Source organism: Rutilus rutilus (genome assembly GCF_951802725.1).
Source record: "Rutilus rutilus genome assembly, chromosome: 17".
Lineage (NCBI taxonomy): Eukaryota > Metazoa > Chordata > Actinopteri > Cypriniformes > Leuciscidae > Rutilus > Rutilus rutilus.
This window is the reverse complement of record NC_140230.1, coordinates 50,504-72,042: the sequence shown is the minus strand read 5'-3', so window position 1 is coordinate 72,042 and position 21,539 is coordinate 50,504. Positions and strand designations below refer to the sequence as shown.

At 41.4% G+C, this 21,539-nt stretch overlaps 1 protein-coding gene across 1 annotated transcript; it reads left to right on the top strand.

Moving 5' to 3' along the window:
• The first annotated feature begins 333 nt into the window (after positions 1-333).
• ndufb9 (NADH:ubiquinone oxidoreductase subunit B9) lies at positions 334-19,303 on the top strand. The gene is made up of 4 exons (XM_084435659.1): positions 334-566; positions 1,534-1,726; positions 10,493-10,606; positions 19,104-19,303. The coding sequence occupies exons 1-4, from the start codon at positions 478-480 to the stop codon at positions 19,233-19,235; spliced, it is 528 nt and encodes a 175-aa protein (XP_084291785.1). The 5' UTR covers positions 334-477; the 3' UTR covers positions 19,236-19,303.
• The last annotated feature ends 2,236 nt before the right edge of the window (positions 19,304-21,539 follow it).

The following is a 21,539-nucleotide window of genomic DNA, read 5'->3' as shown; positions in this document are numbered from 1 at the left end:
TCTTTTATTAATTTGTAGCTGTTATTTTGTGTAACATCAAGTTTGTAACAACATTGTTTTAAAAACTTTTTAAAGAAAATTATACTCAACATTTCTTAAGTTAAATTATAAAACTGGCTCAGTGTCAGTTACACTGAAAAACATTTCGGCTTACATTTAAATCATATAGATATTGCATATAAAATTGCCATTCAGGATTACACAGATTTAGCATAAACTAATAAAACTTAATGTGGTGCATATTCGTCAGTAACAGTTAAAAACAGGAACGATTTCTGGAAATGTATTGATAAACTAAATGTTTTAAATTCAGAATAACCAGTGCTGAATACTAGTACTCTTACTACTTTTAGCGGTTCTGAGTTCACCACAGGTTCAATCCACCCGATTCCCGAAGCACTGATTCGAAACTAAAGATTCGAATCTTTAGGGCTGTTTCTCAGGCGCACGCGCAGTACCGCAGCGACTCAGCGCAACATGGCGGCCGCCTATCTGACCCACCAGCAGAAGGTCCTGCGACTCTACAAGAAGTCCCTGAGACACCTCGAGTCCTGGTGCATCTTCAGGTGAGGGTTAGCTTTATGAATGATAGGTGCAGGTGTATATATTTGAATCCGTGTTTATCGGCCGATCTGAGAACATAAACACTGCGGTCGATCTCATGCTAACTCCTGTGTTTGGTTAGATATGAACTACATGACCTTTCCTGCACATCGATGTAAAGTGACATTGAAATATACTGAGATGCATTTATGTGATGGCGATCGCTTTGCTCAAACTGTATATAATCCAGTTCAGTTTCTCGTGTTCAGAACAGGCGTTTGTTTGCGTCTTTTGTCGTTCTAACTTCGAGTTGTGTTGATATTGAGTCCTCGCTGTTCGGGATCTCAGATGGAGTTTCTCACTGGGCTGACCCCGGGCTGACCTCTTCTAAAGCCGGGTCTAACCCGGGCAGAGTGTGTGAAAGTGCCTATCTATAGCATTAATTTGATTTCTCGTGCCACGCCAAAAATAGTTTTTGCGTGCAAATGGTACGAGAAATTTAATTACTATAGATAGGCACTTTGACTTTAAAGAGATCGGGCGAAAACATATTATAAACGGGTAACACTTATTCTCTCTCACTCACACACACACACACACACATATTATGTCTTGTTTTCCAGGGGAATTAATCAAAAGTAAGTGAGTTTTTGCTTAAAACAAGCAAAATGATCTGTGCATGGGGTGAGAATAATAATCCTAATTCAAACAGAAACAAGATTACTTTTCTAACCCCATGGACAGATAATTATTTATATAATTATATACATTTATACAATTTAACTTTTATGGCACTTCGTATATGAACACACAAAAAAAGTGAGGGCATGATTTGAAAAGTGTAAGTGGTGGTAAAGAAGTCCCACTCATGGTCTTCAAGGTCAGGGATGACCAGCATAGGAGATGAACGGGAAACAGGCAAAAATACGAAAATACAGACAATGTTTTGTGTGTACAATCTAAACATCAGCAGTTTCTGTTCTCTTCCAGGGATAAATATCGGTTTTACGCGTGTCTGCTGCGAGCGCGCTTCGATGAGAACAAGCATGAGAAGGACCTGGTGAAGGCCACCCTGATGCTGAAGGCTGGAGAAGAGGAGTTCTGGACCAACCAGCACCCGCAGCCCTACCTGTTCCCCGACTCGCCTGGAGGCACGTCCTACGAGCGCTACGAGTGCTACAAGGTGGGGGACCGCGCTAACGCTTCGCTACGAGCACTACAGGGTTTGCTGAGTCTGAGGAATGTGTGTTGGTCTTAGGGGTGTCCATGGTTAACCGATTAACCGTTAAAAATTGCGTAACCGAGTGAAACATTTTGCTCGGTTAAGTGGCGTCAATGGCGTGCATTGAATTTAGTTGTAGTAATACATTTTTGCACTACCAGAGACCGCTAGACCATTTTTCTAATATGAAGCAGGCAAAGAAAGCGCGCGTCCGAGAGTGAAGGCTGTGCGCGAGCCAGAAACAAACATAGTATCCGCGCCACTGATCGCAGTACAATAATATCTGTCTGCAGAGCCGCAGAGCCACAGCTTTACCCCAGCAGTTTTACCCGCAGAGTCCGTTTACCGTTACATTAACCCATACAATTTGTATTATGCATTTCCTAAACATGTACTTGCTAATCAAACACTTTATATGAACAAACTACTAATCTATAAAACACAATCGGTCTTCCGACCTTTTACTATTGTGTTGATATGCGCGAGAGAGAGAGAGAGCAATAGCCTACAGCGCTCGTGTTGTTTGAAGGCGGTGAGAGTGCGCGCGCGCGGCCGGGGCTCTCTCTCTCCCTGTCCACTGATCTAAATAATTAGTTGTTACGACGACTTATTTGTTCCCTCGTTTTAATAAATCGTGGACACGTTGAACTAATTCCCTCCCTCATTTTGATTTAACGAATTACAACGTTAATTTGTTACATTTATATAGCGCTTTTTCTGAGACCTCAAAGCGCTTTACATAGAAGGGGGGGAATCTCCTCAACCAAAAACGTTGCCAAAAACAGTTTGACACTATTAATTAGTGAATGCTAAAGACCTATTTTTTTGTGAATTGGTGAATATTCAGGTGAATTATTTCGTGGCCACGAATTAATAATAATTATTAAACTGTTTTTCTTACCTGTGAAGATAGCTCTTCAGTGAAGGCCGACTATTCTCGTACAGCTTTTTATTCCTTTTTTTGGTGTGTGAATTGGTGAATATTCAGGTGAATTGTTTCGTGGCCACGAATTAATAATACCTCAGCACGTTTTACAAGACCCTTCTCGATCGCAGCGGCAACGAGCACTTTGATCACTTGATTTAAAAAACAAAACATTTCAGTGCTAGATCGCCAAAAAAAAAAAAAAAACGAACGAAATGAATGCTCTGCTAGTTAACTGGAGATGTTTTGTTTATTTGTATTGGTATTCGTGCCGCGAGATGTTTCAAAAGTGGTGGGGGCAATATCGACCTTAGAAAATAGTGGTGGGGACATGTCCCACCCGCAAATTACGCCTATCTCGGGGTTGCGGCGCGCACACTATGGTTAACCGAGTATTAACCGCTAAGGGCCTCGGTTAACGGTTAATGAAAAACTTGAAAACGTGCAGCCCTAGTTGGTCTAATTACCAGCTGGAGACAAATCTCTTGGAAGTAGAGTCCTTGATTGCAATTTACTTGTGTCCTGTAACCGGCAAAATACGGGAAGTGGCGCGCTCCGTCGACGAGAGTCCATGAACCGCATTATTAGACTGCACAGTGTATTAAAACCATTTAATATATGTCCTGCATGTGTTATATACATGCGCTGCTATCGTGTGCATGTGTGTGTAGGCTACGTGTGTCTCAGAGCAGCTGCGTTCACAGTAATGATGCACATGAACTGATATCATGCGTGGAGCGTCTCTAACCACATCTCTGCGTATGGGTTTGGGTTGCGTACCATTTCATCAGATCAGTAAATCAACACAGGAGGATACATCAGCATGACTCTATGCCAACTGTTCATCACGATTTCAGAATAAAAACCTAAGCCCTCACCCTCACCCTCGCCCTAACCCTAACCCCTCGCCCTAACCCTAACCCCTCGCCCTAACCCTAACCCCTCGCCCTAACCCTAACCCCTCACCCTCGCCCTAACCGTAACCCCTAACCCCTCGCCCTAACCCTAACCCCTCGCCCTAACCCTAACCCTCTTACCTGGCAGTTCCGATTCGGGGATCAGCATGGTTAGCAGTTGTCCGGTAATAAGAAAAAGAGTGGTTAAGTTTCAGGAGAAATTATCCATGTTCTTACCTGGAGGGGTCGATCTTTTGATGGTAGGCACTGTCAGCGGTCGTCCTGTAATGGAAAAGAGGAAGAGCAGTGAGTTTTTCAGGAGAAATGATTCATGTTCTTACCTGGGAGGTTCGATCTTTTGATGGTAGGCACTGTCAGCGGTCGTCCTGTAATGGAAAAGAGGAAGAGCAGTGAGTTTTTCAGGAGAAATGATTCATGTTCTTACCTGGGAGGTTCGATCTTTTGATGGTAGGCACTGTCAGCGGTCGTCCTGTAATAAGAAAAGGAAAGAGTGGTTAGTTTCAATTTCGGTAAAAACTCGTGAAACCGGAACCCAACCACAGTGTCTTTGGGGATCTGGTCCAGTTCAATTAGCGATTAGAGATTGGCTATGAGACACTCATCCTGGACTGATCATCCAGGATAGGCCGCCTCAGAGGAGGGTGTCTGGTGTTTAAAGGGCCGAAACACCCAAGGAGCCTGAGGTACATCACTGACGAGAGTGTCTTGAATATTTCCCCCTCACACGTTTTTAGGGGGAACAGGAAGTTTGAGTTGTACCGAGGGAGGCTTTCTAACCTGACCGTAAGTGGATTCGTGTGGATAGAGTTCAGTTTGGCCTTGTCGAGTTAGATTTAGGCTTATTCTGCTCTAACCTAAAGGAGTTCTGTGGTTAGCATGTGGAACTTTTTTATTTCGAGGTAGCATCTATTGATTTTTCCTGCTCTATAGCTACCCATAGTTACTCGGTAGGGACCCATAGTGGCTTCTTAATCTGAGTCGGATTAAAACTATGGGATCGAGTGGGACTCTTGTCCAAGTGTAATGGGGTCCATACTCGGTCCAGCGGTAAAGAATCACGAAAGTGTAGTGATTGATACCCATTGGGGAGGCAGTGATCTCCCACTATAGTCCCGAAGTTGAGCCCGACAGGTAGTCAGACAAGCGTCGGCCAGTGCATATCCTCAGTCCCGGAACCCTTTTGAAAAACCAGGAGGGGGACGGGCTGTTGTAATATCCTCAAAAAACCTAACCCTAACCCCTCGCCCTAACCCTAACCCTAACCCCTCGCCCTAACCCTAACCCTAACTCGCTCTGGGTTAGCATGTTTTAAAACTGCAGTAGCTGTGGCATTTAAATCGTAAAAGTGGTCATCTATTAAAGAGTAAGTGGACATTTGAATTGAATGTCTTTTGTCCAATAGTAAACAAGGATTAGATCTGCTGTAGTGTAATAACACCGCGCCGCTATATATACATTTTTATTTTATTTTAATTTTTTTACATAAGTTAAGATTATATTATGTATTTTAACATTGTTGTTCTATATAACCTTATGATTACTTGCTTTTGATCCTTTATTTGAACTAATTATTATTGCCTCGTTGTTATATATGTATTTTAAGTTATTTTATAGGCGTAGGTCTATTTTTATTACCACAAAAAAAAGTATCAGGTTACTCGATTAATCGTCACAATAATCGACAGATTACTTGATTACCAAAATAATCGTTAGTGACAGTCCTACTTAAAAGCGTACGCAAATATTAGTTTTTCCTTTGCGGTGTACTAAAGTTCAAGTTGAACTGTGAATTTTCTTCTCAAAAAGTCTTGACAAGATCATCTAAGTCCACACTATCCATCCTAAACTGTATGTTGATTAGAATAAGTGTGTCCCGAAGCACAGTGTGTTGAAGAGAGTGTGCCAGAAGTCCCCGGATGGTCTACTATTCCCGGTGGATTTTGGAAGTGTGGATCCATGCTCACTATAACGGCTAATATTACCCACAACCCATTGCGCTTTGGAGGAGGAACTACAAACACCAGTAAAAAGTGTTAAAAAACGACAAAACATGGCGGATATGTCAAGTCAAGTCATCTTCATTTATATAGCGCTTTTAGCAATGTAGATTGTTTCAAAGCAGCTTTACAGAGATAAACGTATAATTTAAGGTAACAGAGATTGTTTTGGCTTTATAGCGGTTCTTTAATAAAGTTATTTTCCATCTAAAGTTAGTTTTGAATGATTTGCTTCCGTAGCAACGATCACTTGTTATTAAATTAGGGGCCGCTAAGACGACACCATTCTCTCTACACAGACCCCTTTTCCACCAACAAGAACCAGGTGCTGGTTCGGAGCTAGAGCTAGTGCCGGTTCGGAGTTGGTTCGACTGACAAGCCTCCAAAGAACCGGTTTGCTTTTCCACAGGCTAAAAGAGCCAACGCAGAGCCAGGTCTTACGTCACAGCTACGTCTCATCTTTCTCAGCAACGTTAGCGCGGCGGCGCCAAACACAAACACATCATCAACAATGGCGCACGTTGCTTTGCGGACCTACATCGGCATCCAAACACGGCGGATCCAACGTGTTCGCACGGCTCGCCATTATTTGTACAGACGGAGATTACAAGCGAGAGTAACGGCATGTACATAACATTTATTTTTAACAATACGATGCCGACTTTAGCCTTAGATTTATATTTTAGATCGCGTCCATCGTGTTTAGCTGCTGTTAGCTCGATTAGCTGCTATTTGAAAATGGCGGTCACAAGTTTCTCTTCAGTCTTGTTGGCCACGGTAACCCCGCCCCCAGCCTCTGACGCAAGCGGTTCTTTCTTGGCTCCGTTCTAGACCCTGCAATGATTTGGTGCTACTTAAGAACCAGTTTTACTGGTTCGGAGCTGGTGCTTTGGCGGTGGAAAAACAAAGAACCGATTTGAAACTAGGCTCTGGCTCCGAACCAGCACCAGCTCTGCCTTGGTGGAAAAGGGGTAACAGACTTTAAACGCGATCCTGTGAGAAACGCTGATGGCGTTCACATGCGCATTAAGAACGGGTTCTATGGTTATGTGCGTTTGAATATATGTGTGCAGGTTTGGAATTCCCTACAGACCAAGCCTAAACAAAGTACTGGGCTTTCCTAATAAATTTTGATACAGAATTTTATTTTATTTTGTCACTTCGGGGTAGATACGCGAAACTAATTTTCCCGACAACGCTTTATCTGTAGAGTGGGAAAGGGATCCTCCATAGGGAGAGACTAGTTGGCACTTCAGCACTGCGTTGTCATCGGATCCAGGCGAAGGTCCTTCATCAGGTCTGGATACGGCCTGGATCCGGCAGGCTGCGGGAAAACCTCGGGATAAAAAAAGACACTAAAATTAGCGTAGATGCCATTCTTCTTATGATGTAACGAGTACATCAGGATTTATGGGAAGTGTTCCCGGTTCCAGCTGACCTAATCTATGCAGCCTAACATTAAATTATAGAAGTCTATAATGTGTTATGTGAATGCTAGGTCAAAGAGATGTGTCTTTAGTCTAGCTTTGAACTGACAGAGTGTGTCTGCTTCCCGGACAATGGTAGGTAGACTGTTCCAGAGTTTTGGTGCTAAATAGGAAAAAACTTATTTAGCTTAATTTATTTAACTTATTTAGCTATAAACTTATACTGCATGTGCGACCGACGGTGAGAGGTTTAGATATAGGCCGTGAGACAGAGGGTTGATCGGTACCATTTTGAGGGATTAAACCGCATGCTGATGTTTGTGTATATGACCCTGTATTTGAAAAATGTGTGTAGTTTTTGGTTACTACTACCAGCGCCCCAGAGGCCTAGAAAGGTGGTTGACACATCGTTTTAAAGCCCCGACACGGTCTCTTCCAATGCAAAAAAGTCTCTATCACATCTGGTTCCAGAAAAATACAACCATTCACCTAATCGATCTGGTAGAGCTCTTTTTTTTTTAAGAATACACAGCAAATTATAATGATGGACAGGTGATTACCTACTCAATTTCTGAAAAGCCACTGAATTTTGGTTCTGTTATTGATGGTCTTCAAGATCCTACACTCTCCAAAAGAAGAGAACAACCGTTTGGATTATAGAAGCATTTTTCTCTCTTGTAGTCACTGAACACCTTACCTTGAGATAGGATGATATAAGTGTTGATTTCTCATGAAAGCTACCATGGATCGGATGCTATCACACATTTTCCAACACAAGAGATGTGTACCTTCATGAAAATCAAAAAGAAATTGAATCCCTCAAAATGGTACCGGTAGCCCAAATTTGGGGTCCCGTCTCATGGCCTAATAAGGGTTTGAGTGATTGTTTATCCGTGTTGTATTTCATCTGCAATAACAATGTGGACTCAGGGCTCTACAGTGCGCCCATTTCACTCGCACATGCGAGTAAATATTTCAGCGTGCGAACATGAAAAAATATTCGGGCACACTCGTGCGAGTGACAGCATTTTTCTATAGAAATAGCTGCAAATACATCATCATGAGGAGGGGCAGAGTAGGACACTATATTACCCGGAGATCAGTCATTTAGGCCTAAATCTTCAGTAGCTAGTCTGTAGCCTCATAAAAAAAAAAAAATACAGTGCCCACACACGAACTATTTTAGGGCCCTATAATTTCCGCAATCGCGGACGGAATCGCGGAATTGGCAAATTAACGCGGAATGTAGTGTCAATGCGGAATTTTACATATTTGGAATAAAATTCTGTTTTTGTGTGGGAGAAAAACGTATGTCTGAGGAATCGCATATTACTGAAAGAACGAGCAGAGAGAGAGGCCCGGTCGCGCGCGCGTCTTCAAACTGTCTTGCTCTCTCTCACTCCCTCGCGCTTATTAATCTAAATCAATTGAGAATTGACACAATGGTTAAAGATCGGAAGAACGAGGTTTCACGTGGAGCATTCGGATTTTTTTTTTTTCCTGAATTAGGCTACCGCTGTGTGTGGATTGTGAAAAAAACAAAAACAAAAAAAAACCTTTTTTACCTTTCCTTCTTCTCGGAAAAGCGTTCCGCCCATTCAGCTTACATAAAAAAACACTTTCAATAAACTAAACAAAACCTATCCAATGATGAAATGTTTTCTGTGTTGACAAATCTTGTGCGATGTCCTAAAACTGGCGGGATAATCACACAAACGCGTACAAGTCTGCTAATGATACGTCCGATTCGCGAACTAATGACTCCTTTGAACCGATTCACTTTAATGAATGGTTAAAACAACTGATCTGTCCAACACTGAATCGGTTCGGTGAATAACAAAATCGGTAACACTTTACAATAAGGTTCCATTTATTAAACTCTAGTTAACTAGATCAGTTAACATTAACTATTAATAAACTGCACTTCTACAGCATTTATTAATCTTTATTAATGTTAATTTCACCATTTAGTAGCCTACATTATTTAAATGAAAAGTTGTATTTGTTAACATTAGTTAGCTTAATGCACTGTGTGAAGTAACATTAAAAATACAGGGTTAGGGTTAACTAAGATTAACAAAGATGAATAAATACAGTAACAAATGTATTGCTCGTGGTTCATGTTAGTTAGCCTAATACATTCACTAATGTAAACAAACCAAACCACATTTAACATCTCTTAAAATGAGAATTTTGTTTGTTACCTCAATAAATTTAGGGTCATTCCTATTTTATTTGTGTACATTTTAATCATTAACATTAAAAACACTCTTTTTACGACTAAAATTAGTAAAGGGTAAAAAAAAAACAGAATTTGCAAAAATTAAAACGGAATTTGCAAAAATTAAAACGGAAAAAACGGAATTTGGGAAAAAATAAAACGGAATTTGGGAAAAAATAAAACTGATTTTATAGGGCCCTACTAATTCGGATCAGCACAGAGGGGCCCTCCCTGGAACTGTTTGATCCTACAAAATGTGCTGAAAATTGGCTGTCTGCTGGAAAGAGGTCAAGACGACCAGGCTACAAAGCTTGGCCAAGTGACTCAGACATGATCTTCATTTCAGATAAAATGTGAAACATACATAGGGCCTACATACAATGATAAATTAAATGTACATGACGATAAAATAGAATTAAATGAAAATCTTTTGTTTGAAAGTTTTGGTCTGATGTTCTTAACCTTACAATGAGCATTGCAAATTTAATTGTTGAATAATTCTAATAATAAAACTATAATGATAAACTTATACAACAAAAATGACTGTGCCCCCAAATATTTGTCTGTGCTCCTAAATTTTTTTATTTAGGCGCACCAGTGCTCCTTGTTCAAAAAGTAAGTGTAGAGCCCTGGGACTTTTATAAAGATCTGTTTGACCATTAGCTTTAAATGCATCATTCTGCATTAATATGAGGAGAGTCTCTTCATTTGAAAGACCCGCGACTGCAGATCGACAAGCTTCTGCATTTCTCTCCGATGATTGACATGCCAGGTTGTGTGTCCGGATGCGACAGAGAGCAACTGTTAAAGATGCAATTGTATGATGTGATGGTGTGTCCCAAAGCTTGTCTACTCTTCTACTACACACTCAAAAGTATCTACTCTTTCTTCACAAAAAGGGTTCATACTTGTAGGGCGTAGTATAGATAGACAAACTGAGACGCAGCAAGAGAGTAAATCATAGATGTAGAATCTTCTTAAAGGGCCCAATCATGCTCATTTACAGGTTTAGTTTATGGGGTCTACTAGAATAGATGTACATGATTTAATGTTTCTTTTTACCATAAATGTATTTCCTCGCCATGGCCACACTGTTTGAGACGTATTAAAGCTCTGTTCCCGGTTTGGCATCTTCCGTGTGTGGGCATGAAGTGGACCCGATCTGCTGAGCGTGGGTTGGGTGGAGCTGATGAACTCCTCAACTCATTCTTGCTGTCATTGATTCCCTGTTCTCCTCCAGGTCCCTGAGTGGTGTCTGGATCACTGGCACCCGTCGGAGAAAGCCATGTATCCGGATTACTTTGCTAAGAGGGAGCAGTGGAAGAAGCTTCGGGCTCAGAGCTGGGATCGAGAGGTGCTTCTCCTTGCACACATCACACCACATGCTTTACACCTTCGCCACCTCATCACTAACATCTATATGTCCTTAAAGTCAACATATCAGAATTTAAAACAAGTTTTTTTTTGTGAAATATTGCAGTTAGTGTAAATGATTTATCCATTCACAACATTATTTTTAAAGCAATCCCTCGTAAACCAACACGACACTGACTTTGTTTACATGCACGTTCTTAAAGGGACAGTTCACCCACAAATGAAACGCCTGTCATCATTTACATCCAGTTGTTCCAACCCTGTTCGAGTTTCTTTCTTCTGCTGAACACAGAAGATGAGATTTTGAAGAATGTTGGTAATCAAGCAGTGGATGAGCCCCATTTACTTCTTTAGTACTACTTTTCCCAACATGCACTTATCCAAGGCTCTTTTAGTGTCTTTGGGACCGATTCGATTGATCGTCAAATAGTTTATGAAATAAAGAAACTCAAGTTACTGTGTCTGTGAACACTGTCGTCTCCCTCCACAAATGTGCACATCCTGAAACCCCCACCAGGTGGTGCCCTTTATTAAAAACAATATCTGAGAAAATATATAGGCAAAATGTATTATTGATCTCTACATGCTTAACTCAGCAACTCAAGTTAACCGGGTTCACAAGACCGTCTGAACTGTCGGCTTAAGAATAGTGGTTGACTGATTTTTTTTATTTAATTTTTATAAATGTTTTATGGCAATTGAGATATATATATATATATATATATATATATACATATATATATACACAGTGAGGAAAATAAGTATTTGAACACCCTGCTATTTCGCAAGTTCTCCCACTTGGAAATCATGGAGGGGTCTGAAATTGTCATCGTAGGTGCATGTCCACTGTCAGAGACAATCTAAAAAAAAAAATCCAGAAATCACAATGTATGATTTTTAAACTATTTATTTGTATGATACAGCTGCAAATAAGTATTTGAACACCTGTCTATCAGCTAGAATTCTGACCCTCAAAGACCTGTTAGTCTGCCTTTAAAATGTCCACCTCCACTCCATTTATTATCCTAAATTAGATGCACCTGTCTGAGGTCGTTAGCTGCATAAAGACACCTGTCCACCCCATACAATCAGTAAGAATCCAACTACTAACATGGCCAAGACCAAAGAGCTGTCCAAAGACACTAGAGACAAAATTGTACACCTCCACAAGGCTGGAAAGGGCTACGGGGAAATTGCCAAGCAGCTTGGTGAAAAAAGGTCCACTGTTGGAGCAATCATTAGAAAATGGAAGAAGCTAAACATGACTGTCAGTCTCCCTCGGACTGGGGCTCCATGCAAGATCTCACCTCGTGGGGTCTCAATGATCCTAAGAAAGGTGAGAAATCAGCCCAGAACTACACGGGAGGAGCTGGTCAATGACCTGAAAAGAGCTGGGACCACCGTTTCCAAGGTTACTGTTGGTAATACACTAAGACGTCATGGTTTGAAATCATGCATGGCACGGAAGGTTCCCCTGCTTAAACCAGCACATGTCAAGGCCCGTCTTAAGTTTGCCAATGACCATTTGGATGATCCAGAGGAGTCATGGGAGAAAGTCATGTGGTCAGATGAGACCAAAATAGAACTTTTTGGTCATAATTCCACTAAACGTGTTTGGAGGAAGAAGAATGATGAGTACCATCCCAAGAACACCATCCCTACTGTGAAGCATGGGGGTGGTAGCATCATGCTTTGGGGGTGTTTTTCTGCACATGGGACAGGGCGACTGCACTGTATTAAGGAGAGGATGACCGGGGCCATGTATTGTGAGATTTTGGGGAACAACCTCCTTCCCTCAGTTAGAGCATTGAAGATGGGTCGAGGCTGGGTCTTCCAACATGACAATGACCCGAAGCACACAGCCAGGATAACCAAGGAGTGGCTCTGTAAGAAGCATATCAAGGTTCTGGCGTGGCCTAGCCAGTCTCCAAACCTAAACCCAATAGAGAATCTTTGGAGGGAGCTCAAACTCCGTGTTTCTCAGCGACAGCCCAGAAACCTGACTGATCTAGAGAAGATCTGTGTGGAGGAGTGGGCCAAAATCCCTCCTGCAGTGTGTGCAAACCTGGTGAAAAACTACAGGAAACGTTTGACCTCTGTAATTGCAAACAAAGGCTACTGTACCAAATATTAACATTGATTTTCTCAGGTGTTCAAATACTTATTTGCAGCTGTATCATACAAATAAATAGTTAAAAAATCATACATTGTGATTTCTGGATTTTTTTTTTTAGATTATGTCTCTCACAGTGGACATGCACCTACGATGACAATTTCAGACCCCTCCATGATTTCCAAGTGGGAGAACTTGCAAAATAGCAGGGTGTTCAAATACTTATTTTCCTCACTGTATATAGAGACATTAAACAGGAGGAAAAAAACAAAACCTACAAACAGCTATACTATACAGTGCTAGTCAGAATTATTTGCACTCTGGTAAATATGATCAGAGATGGCTGTAAGAGATGCATTGCATTGTTTTTCCTTTTGAACTTTCATTAAAAAAAATTGCTAAAATTGATCCTTTCATTGAAGTAAAAGAATTGAAAGTGGGGGGTGGGGGATCACATTATGAAATAAATGCTTTTCTCCAAAACACGTTGGCCATAATTATTGGCTCCCTGTTATTAAATACTTTTTGCAATCTCCTTTTGCCAAGATAACAGCTCTGAGTTTTCTCCTATAATGCCTGATGAGTTTGGAGAACACCTGACCAGAGATCAGAGACCATTCCTCCATACAGAATCTCTCCAGATCCTTCAGATTCCCAGATCCATATTGCCTGCGCTTCTCCTCAGTTCAGCACTCATCTTCTACAGGGTTCAGGTCAGGGAACTGGGACGGTCATGGCAGAAGCTTCATTTTGTGCTCAGTGACACATTTTTGTGTTGATTTTGATGTTTGTTTTGGACCGTTGTCCTGATGGAAGATCCAACCACGGCCCATTATAAGATCTCTAGCAGAAATTGTCAGGTTTTGATTTTTTTTATCTGTTGGTATTTGCTATAACCCATAATACCATGTTTCTGAACAAGATGTCCAGGACCTCCAGCAAACATTAAAGAAGACTCCCACAACATATAAGATCCAGCAGTGTATTTAACCGTAGGCATGGGGGACTCTTCATCCCTGTTTGCATCAAACACATCCGGTGGGTTTTCATCTGACAGTAGAAGCTGGTCCCTTTTGAAGTTCCAGTCATGTCTGACAACTGAATATGCTGGAGTTTATTTTTGGAGGAGCAAGGAGCATTTTTCTTGAAACCTTCCCAAACAACATGTGGGGATGTAGGGGTTGTTTGATATATATTTTTTTAGGCTTTCTGACCCCCAAGACTCAACTAATCTCTGCAATTCTCCATCTGTGATCTTTGGAGAGTCTTTGGCCACTCAAACTCTCCTCCTCGCCGTGCATTAAGACAATATGGACACGCGTCTATAGGCGGTCAAGTATATTTGTATAGCGCTCTTCACAATACAGATTGTATCAAAGCAGCTTCACAGTATTAAATTAAAATAATACATCAATGTTTGTTTCTAGTTGAAAACGTTCACGTTTGGTAATGCTGATCAATAGTATTGTTGATTGATTAATTAAATTAAATTAAATATCCCCAAATATCCCCGCGGAAAACTCTGGAATTAGTCGGTAAACTCTGGAATAGCTTGCCCCTTCTGATAAGAGAGTGTCCCACATTCAATACCTTCAAAACTCACTGAAAACAGTGGCTCCTAGAAAACCAGAGATGTACTCTCTTTTAACTGTCACTTATTTATTACCCATACACTTTCACTGTTAAATTAAATGCAGTATAGAGGTGGATGAATAATGTCTTTTTTTTTTTTATCATGTTTTATCATTTGTTTTGTCAATGTATATTGTTTTGTTATAGTGTATGAATGCTGTATGATTGTTGGCTGTCTTTGTTAGTTTTATGTTACCGGCCTAGGGACTGCAGATGAAAAGTATTTTTACTAATTCTGGCATATTTACTTGGTGTATTTTCATACAACAATGTGCATGAATTTGCATGGTCCCTATCAAATAAACCAATAAATAAAATAAAAAATAAACGTCCTCTTCCTGGCAGATTCGTCACATCGTTAGGTGATTGGAACTACTTAATTATTGCCCTGATGGTGGAAATGGGGATTTTCAATTCTTTAGCTGTTTTCTTACAGCCACTTTCTATGTTGTGATGCTCAACAATCTTTTGATGCACATCAGAACTATAATCTTTGGTTTTACTCCGTGTGATGAATGATTTAGGGAATTTGGCCTTTGTGTTTCCTTATATTTAAACTCCTGTGGAACAAGAAGTCATAGCTAGGCAATTTCATGTTCCTAGTCACCCTGGTGTGATACATTTTTTTAAATATTAATGGGAATATACTTCTGAGATATTTTATTTGTACAAATATTGTTGGGGTGCCAATATTTATGACCAATGTGTTTAGGAGAAAAACATTTATTTCATAATGTGAATTTACTCCCACTTACAATCAGTGGCGTTTTCTTGCGGAGGCCAAGGGAAGCCAGGCTTCCTCACTTTTTCAGAATATAATCGTCATTTAATAAACACTTTTGTTTTCACAGTTTACGTAATCCTTCTGTCATCTCCTCATCGTCTCTCTTCATTCATTACTGAGTGTTTTATGATGTGTAAAACAGCGCCCCTATAAAAGTGACATGGTGAATGAGCGTTGAAAGCATGGTACTGCACCCTGTGTCTGTGAGGAGGCCAGGCTGAGTTGGCATCCCTTGATAGAAAAAAAAAAGAATGATTAACCAATCAGGTGACACTATTGTCACGACACTGCTCCCCTGTGATTGGTCAGGACAGTGTCAAGGGAAGCCATGAACTTGTTGGCATCAGGCCAATCACATCACGTTATCATCGTCAATGAATGAATGAATGAATGAAATAGCGGAAGATTTGTGGTTTTGTGCCCATCTTTTTAATTCATTTATTTATTGACCATACACTCAAAACAAAACAAAGACACATTTAAATGTAAGCCTTACAAACAACCTTTTCACACGTAAGTTTTTCAAGGCAACCGTTATTGATCGTAGTATCACTTTATGGTTCCCATGGAGACGCGTCTTTCATTGCTTGTCACACCGCAGGCACATATATCTGATAAATCCGATTGTCAAATATGTGCAAGAGGATGTGTTTTGTTGTTCAAACACCTTTATAACAATCGCGTTAGTTGAGCTGTATGCGCAACATATTTTAGTTATCTACGTGCTCAAAGTGTTGGATTGTAACAAGCGTAAGTCCCGGTAAGATGATGCTGGGCGCTCTAATAGTTCATCCAAATAGCAACATATAAATGGTAATGTATGATTTTCTGCCCCCACCCCTTAAAACACACAGCTTAGAGGTTGTGTCTTAATTGGCTTCCTCAGAAATTTTCCCCACGCCACGCCACTGCTTACAATTCTTTCACTTCAATGAGAGTCTATATTTTTGTGCATTTTTTGAATGAAAGTTTAAAAGGATAAACAACGCAGATCTATATTTTACAGCCATCTTTGATCATATTTACCAGGGGTGCTGGTAAACTGTACATACACACAATGTCCAAGGTTACACAGACAATAAAATAATTGGGATTTGGGAAATATAAGGGATTCCATACTTTGAAAAACATTTTTCAGGTTTTCCCTTAATAATATATGTGAGTTTTTCCAAAGCCAAACATAAGCCAATTCCTGTAACCATTGTTTAAAATTAGGGCTTTCTGTGTTTTTCCAATTGCGAGAGACTACAAGTTTTGCTTGTAATAAGCAGAAGATCAACATTTACTTAGCTAGTTACAGTGCAAGTTACAGGGAAAATATTAAATATGCAAAGTTTAGGACATTTGGGGACATTTTCACCACCAGCGATGCAAAACCCTTTCCCAGAAAAGTTGAACTTGGGGACACTTCCATAAGCAATGAGATAAAGTTCTCTAGGTGGCATTTTATACATGGATTGGGAATTTGGGGATTCAAATTTATGTAGTAATTCTGGAGTTATGAAAACTATCATAATCCACTTGTGCAGCAGAAGATTAAACCTGGTATTAATTGTCTGGGTTTGGGCTTTAAAACAGATACTCTCCTTTTCTTTATTTAAAAAAAAAAAAAAACTTGAATGGCAAACACTTATTTACATACAACACAGTCTCCAGTGAAGCGTAACTCTCGTGTCCGCATTCGGTTCACACTCACCGATCGTCACGCTCAGAATAACACGATCACACACACTTCAGAAGATCATCTAAACATCTAAACACACGCTCACGGTCCACTGACTTCATTCATACACATGTGAACACATCAGACCGGAAACACCAGCTCACGTCAAACGATTCACATTTAACTGAGTCTAGTGAAGCCCTACCTGCGAATGTGTCACGGCTTGACCTCTTGGCTAAGTTAAAAGAATGCATTTTTTTATATATTTTTACAATTTGAATGTATTATTATTTGTTATATGTTGAATTCATGTTTATAAAAAGATGCCGCAGAGTCTGGACTGTTACAGTGTCTAGTGTAGCGCGGCTTACGTCTGCGAGCTTCCTGAAATTAAATGCTTATTAGATAAACGATTTGTTTGAATTATATAAATGTGTATTTGCTTAATGCTGAGAGTAAATCAGAAGGTATTATAGTGTTTGCCTTTCTGTTATTAATAATATATAAGCGAAAGCTATAATACATTTTTGTATAGTTTACTTTGTTTAACATTTGTATGTAGTAACGCATTAGACGAAACTGTTAAACCGAGACAGTAACTAATGAAACACTGTTTGCTCAGGCGCCACCATCATAATTAGATTGTGATGAATCTGGTTATAAGTACTGCTCATTGACACCTATTTTTCACTAAGCACAGGTCGAGTTACCATATGAAGTGTGATATGAATCGGCTCAGTTTACTCCGGTTAATCGGGTCGTTTGTTACCCCAATGAACCCTTAAATGAGGAAATCTCTAATTGGGTTGTTTGTTACAGTAATGCTGAATCCCCCCAGAGACCCCAGTAATGATGAATCCCCCAGTGACCCCACTAATGCTGAACCCCCCTCAGTGACCCCACAAATGCTGAATCCCCCCAGTGACCCCACAAATGCTGAACCCCCCCCCCCAGTGACCCCACTAATGCTGAATCCCCCCAGTGACCCCAGTAATGATGAATCCCCCAGTGACCCCACTAATGCTGAATCCCCCCCAGTGACCCCACAAATGCTGAACCCCCCCCAGTGACCCCACTAATGCTGAATCCCCCCCAGAGACCCCAGTAATGATGAATCCCCCAGTGACCCCACTAATGCTGAACCCCCCCCCAGTGACCCCACAAATGCTGAACCCCCCCCAGTGACCCCACTAATGCTGAATCCCCCCAGTGACCCCAGTAATGATGAATCTCCCAGTGACCCCACTAATGCTGAATCCCCCAGTGACCCCACTAATGCTGAACCCCCCCCAGTGACCCCACTAATGCTGAATCCCCCCAGTGACCCCAATAATGATGAATCCCCCAGTGACCACACTAATGCTGAATCCCCCCAGTGACCCCATGAATGCTGAATCCCCCCCAGTGACCCCACGAATGCTGAATCCCCCAGTGACCCCACTAATGCTGAACCCCCCCCAGTGACCCCAGTAATGATGAATCCCCCAGTGACCCCACTAATGCTGAATCCCCCCAGTGACCCCACGAATGCTGAATCCCCCAGTGACCCCACTAATGCTGAATCCCCCCCCAGTGACCCCACGAATGCTGAATCCCCCAGTGACCCCACTAATGCTGAATCCCCCCCAGTGACCCCACGAATGCTGAATCCCCCCCCAGTGACCCCACTAATGCTGAATCCCCCAGTGACCCCACTAATGCTGAATCCCCCAGTGACCCCACTAATGCTGGATCCTCCCAGTGACCCCACGAATACTGAATCCCCCCAGTGACCCCACGAATGCTGAATCCCCCCAGTGACCCCAGTAATGCTGAATCCCCCCCAGTGACCCCACTAATGCTAAATCCCCCCAGTGACCCCAGTAATGCTGAATCCCCCCAGTGACCCCACGAATGCTGAATCCCCCCCAGTGACCCCACGAATGCTGAATCCCCCCCAGTGACCCCACTAATGCTGAATCCCCCCCAGTGACCCCACTAATGCTGAATCCCCCCCAGTGACCCCACTAATGCTGAATCCCCCCAGTGACCCCAGTAATGCTGAATCCCCCAGTGACCCCACTAATGCTGAATCCCCCCAGTGACCCCACTAATGCTGAATCCCCCCAGTGACCCCACTAATGCTGAATCCCCCCAGTGACCCCACTAATGCTGAATCCCCCCAGTGACCCCACTAATGCTGAATCCCCCCAGTGACCCCACTAATGCTGAATCCCCCCAGTGACCCCACTAATGCTGAATCCCCCCCAGTGACCCCACTAATGCTGAATCCTCTTGTTCTGCAGGTCCAGCAGCTCCAGGCTGAAACCCCTGCTGAGGGCCCCAAGTCTGAGGCTCTTCCTCCGGCCCGCAGGGAAGGGGATCTTCCTCCACTGTGGTGGCAGTTCGTCACTCGACCCCGAGAGCGGCCCATGTGAGGAGGACCTGTGGAAAACACCTCTATCTGCTCAATCCTTATCAATCTAATAAAGTATTATGTGAATCAGTTCCCTTGCATTCATTTGATTTCAGCTGTTTTCATCTAGAGGTCCTTTACACATCATCACCTCATGGTACAAGCTGATTGGCCTCTGCTGATCCTACAGCCAATCAGATCGCTTCAGTGTTTACTGTTGGCTAGTCCTGCAGCACTTCAGTCTTTTATTAATCCAAATCACTAAACAATCTTCTATTGTCTGCATTTTTCAATTCATAAATGCAAATATATTAGGGCTGTCAACATTAAAACATTAATGTTGTGATTACGTTTTTTCTCGACTGCTAACACACTATAACTGATTCAGTTGGCACTATTTCCCAAACCATTCATTCAGTTCTCAAAACATTTAATTCACTTCCCCAGCTTTCAGACACATGCCAACTTTACAAAAAATACCCTCATTTTACACCGGTTTAACCACACAGACACACCAAACACTTAATATAATTACCTCAAGTGTCAAACTGAACTCAAATAGCTCACATCTATCCATGAGGAAACATTAAGTAGCAAAACTGATGACACGCCAATCAGAGTCTCAGCTTTATTTCTACAGCGCTTTTCACAACACAGTGTTTCAGAGCAGCTTTACAGAGATAACAGGAAAATAATGCAACAAAGTTTGTTTCTAGAAGAAAATAGCGTCACAGTCCAGCTTAAGTTCCATGATGTTTCATTTTTATATATGTATATATTATATATTCACCCAACACACAGACTAAATAAGTGGTTTTAAACTTGTCCTTGAAGACCCCCAGCGCTACACATTTTGTATATCTCACTTAGATGACACACTTGATTTTAACTCATTAGCTCATTAGTAGAGACAGCAAGACCTGAGTTAGGTGTGCTAGATAAGGGAGACAGTGCTGGGGTGCTCCAGGACAGGTTAGAAAACCACTGCATTAAAGGGATAGTTCACCCAAGAATGAAAATGAGCCCATGATTTACTCACCCTGAAGCCATCCTAGGTGTATATGACATTCTTCTTTCAGACGAACACAATCAGAGTTATATAAAAAAATGCTTCTTCCAAGCTTTACAAGGGCAGTGACGCACAACGTAATGACTGTAAGTGACGCCTCTCGCGATTCAAACAAACAGGGCTTGTCAACCGCGTTCATCAATATTTTGTGCGTCGGGTCCACTGATCTATATAGAATGACTGGATAGCTCATGACGTCATAAACAGTGAAGCCACCGCGCCGCCATATTGGTATTCCCTAGTGAGCTCACGCGTTCTATTGAATCAATAGGAAATTTTATGATTTGACTGAGAAAACATTGCCTAACGAGACACAGTTTTTAAATCTAAAGTCTCCCTGTACATTCTCACAACGCAAACATCCTAAGCATTTAAATGGGTATTTGTTTAAAGTCGGAAATTTTTCCTGCTTATTAAAAAACGGCAATTTCTTTGCAAAAGGAATAAAAAGCTGTACGAGAACACTATCGGCCTTCACTGAAAAACTATCTTCACAGGTAAGAAAAACAGTTTGATACTATTAATTAAATAGTGAAAGGTAAAGACCTATATTTTTGTGAATTGGTGAATATTCAGGTGAATATTGTTTTTATTAATGATAATACCTCAGCACGTTATACTAATTTGTTCCCTCGTTTTATTATATTGTAGCCACGTTGTAATTCTTTAAATCAAAATGAGGGAGGGAATTAGTTCATCGTTCAAGGCATCGTAACAACGAATTATTTAGATCAGTGTGGACAGGGCGCATAAGAACAAGCAGAGAGCGAGAGCCCCGGTCGCGCGCGCGCACCCTCATCGTCTTCAAACAACACGAGCGCTGTATTGCTCTCTCTCTCTCGCGCATATCAACATCAATTGACACAATACAGTAAAAGGTCGGTAGACCGATTGTGTTTTATAGATTAGTAGTTTGTTCATATAAAGTGTTTGATTAGCAAGTACATGTTCAGGAAATGCATAATACAAATTGTATGGGTTAATGTAACGGTAAACGGACTCTGCACGAAGCTCTTTTGAAGCTGTCAAATGGTGTCGCTGTTGGACACTTGTGATTATTGCTGCTCTGAGGTTTCTTATAGGCTACTGTTGACTGTTTTATCGTTGTTTTTTTGAAGAAGCGGCAGCTCTTGCCTCGGAGAAAACAACACGGGCATAGCGACAATTTTGCATATAAATTACTACTTATTGGGCTTGAATTACAACCTGTGGGCAGTTTTTCCTACATCCTTTTGTGAACGCCGTTTTACACTTGTA

Coding starts and splice junctions, on each gene's coding strand:
- ndufb9 (XM_084435659.1), top strand. CDS start 478: ATGGCGGCCGCCTATCTGACCCACCAGCAGAAGGTCCTGCGACTCTAC. Junction 567..1,533: donor GAGTCCTGGTGCATCTTCAG/GTGAGGGTTAGC, acceptor GTTCTCTTCCAG/GGATAAATATCGGTTTTACG. Junction 10,607..19,103: donor CTCAGAGCTGGGATCGAGAG/GTGCTTCTCCTT, acceptor CTTGTTCTGCAG/GTCCAGCAGCTCCAGGCTGA.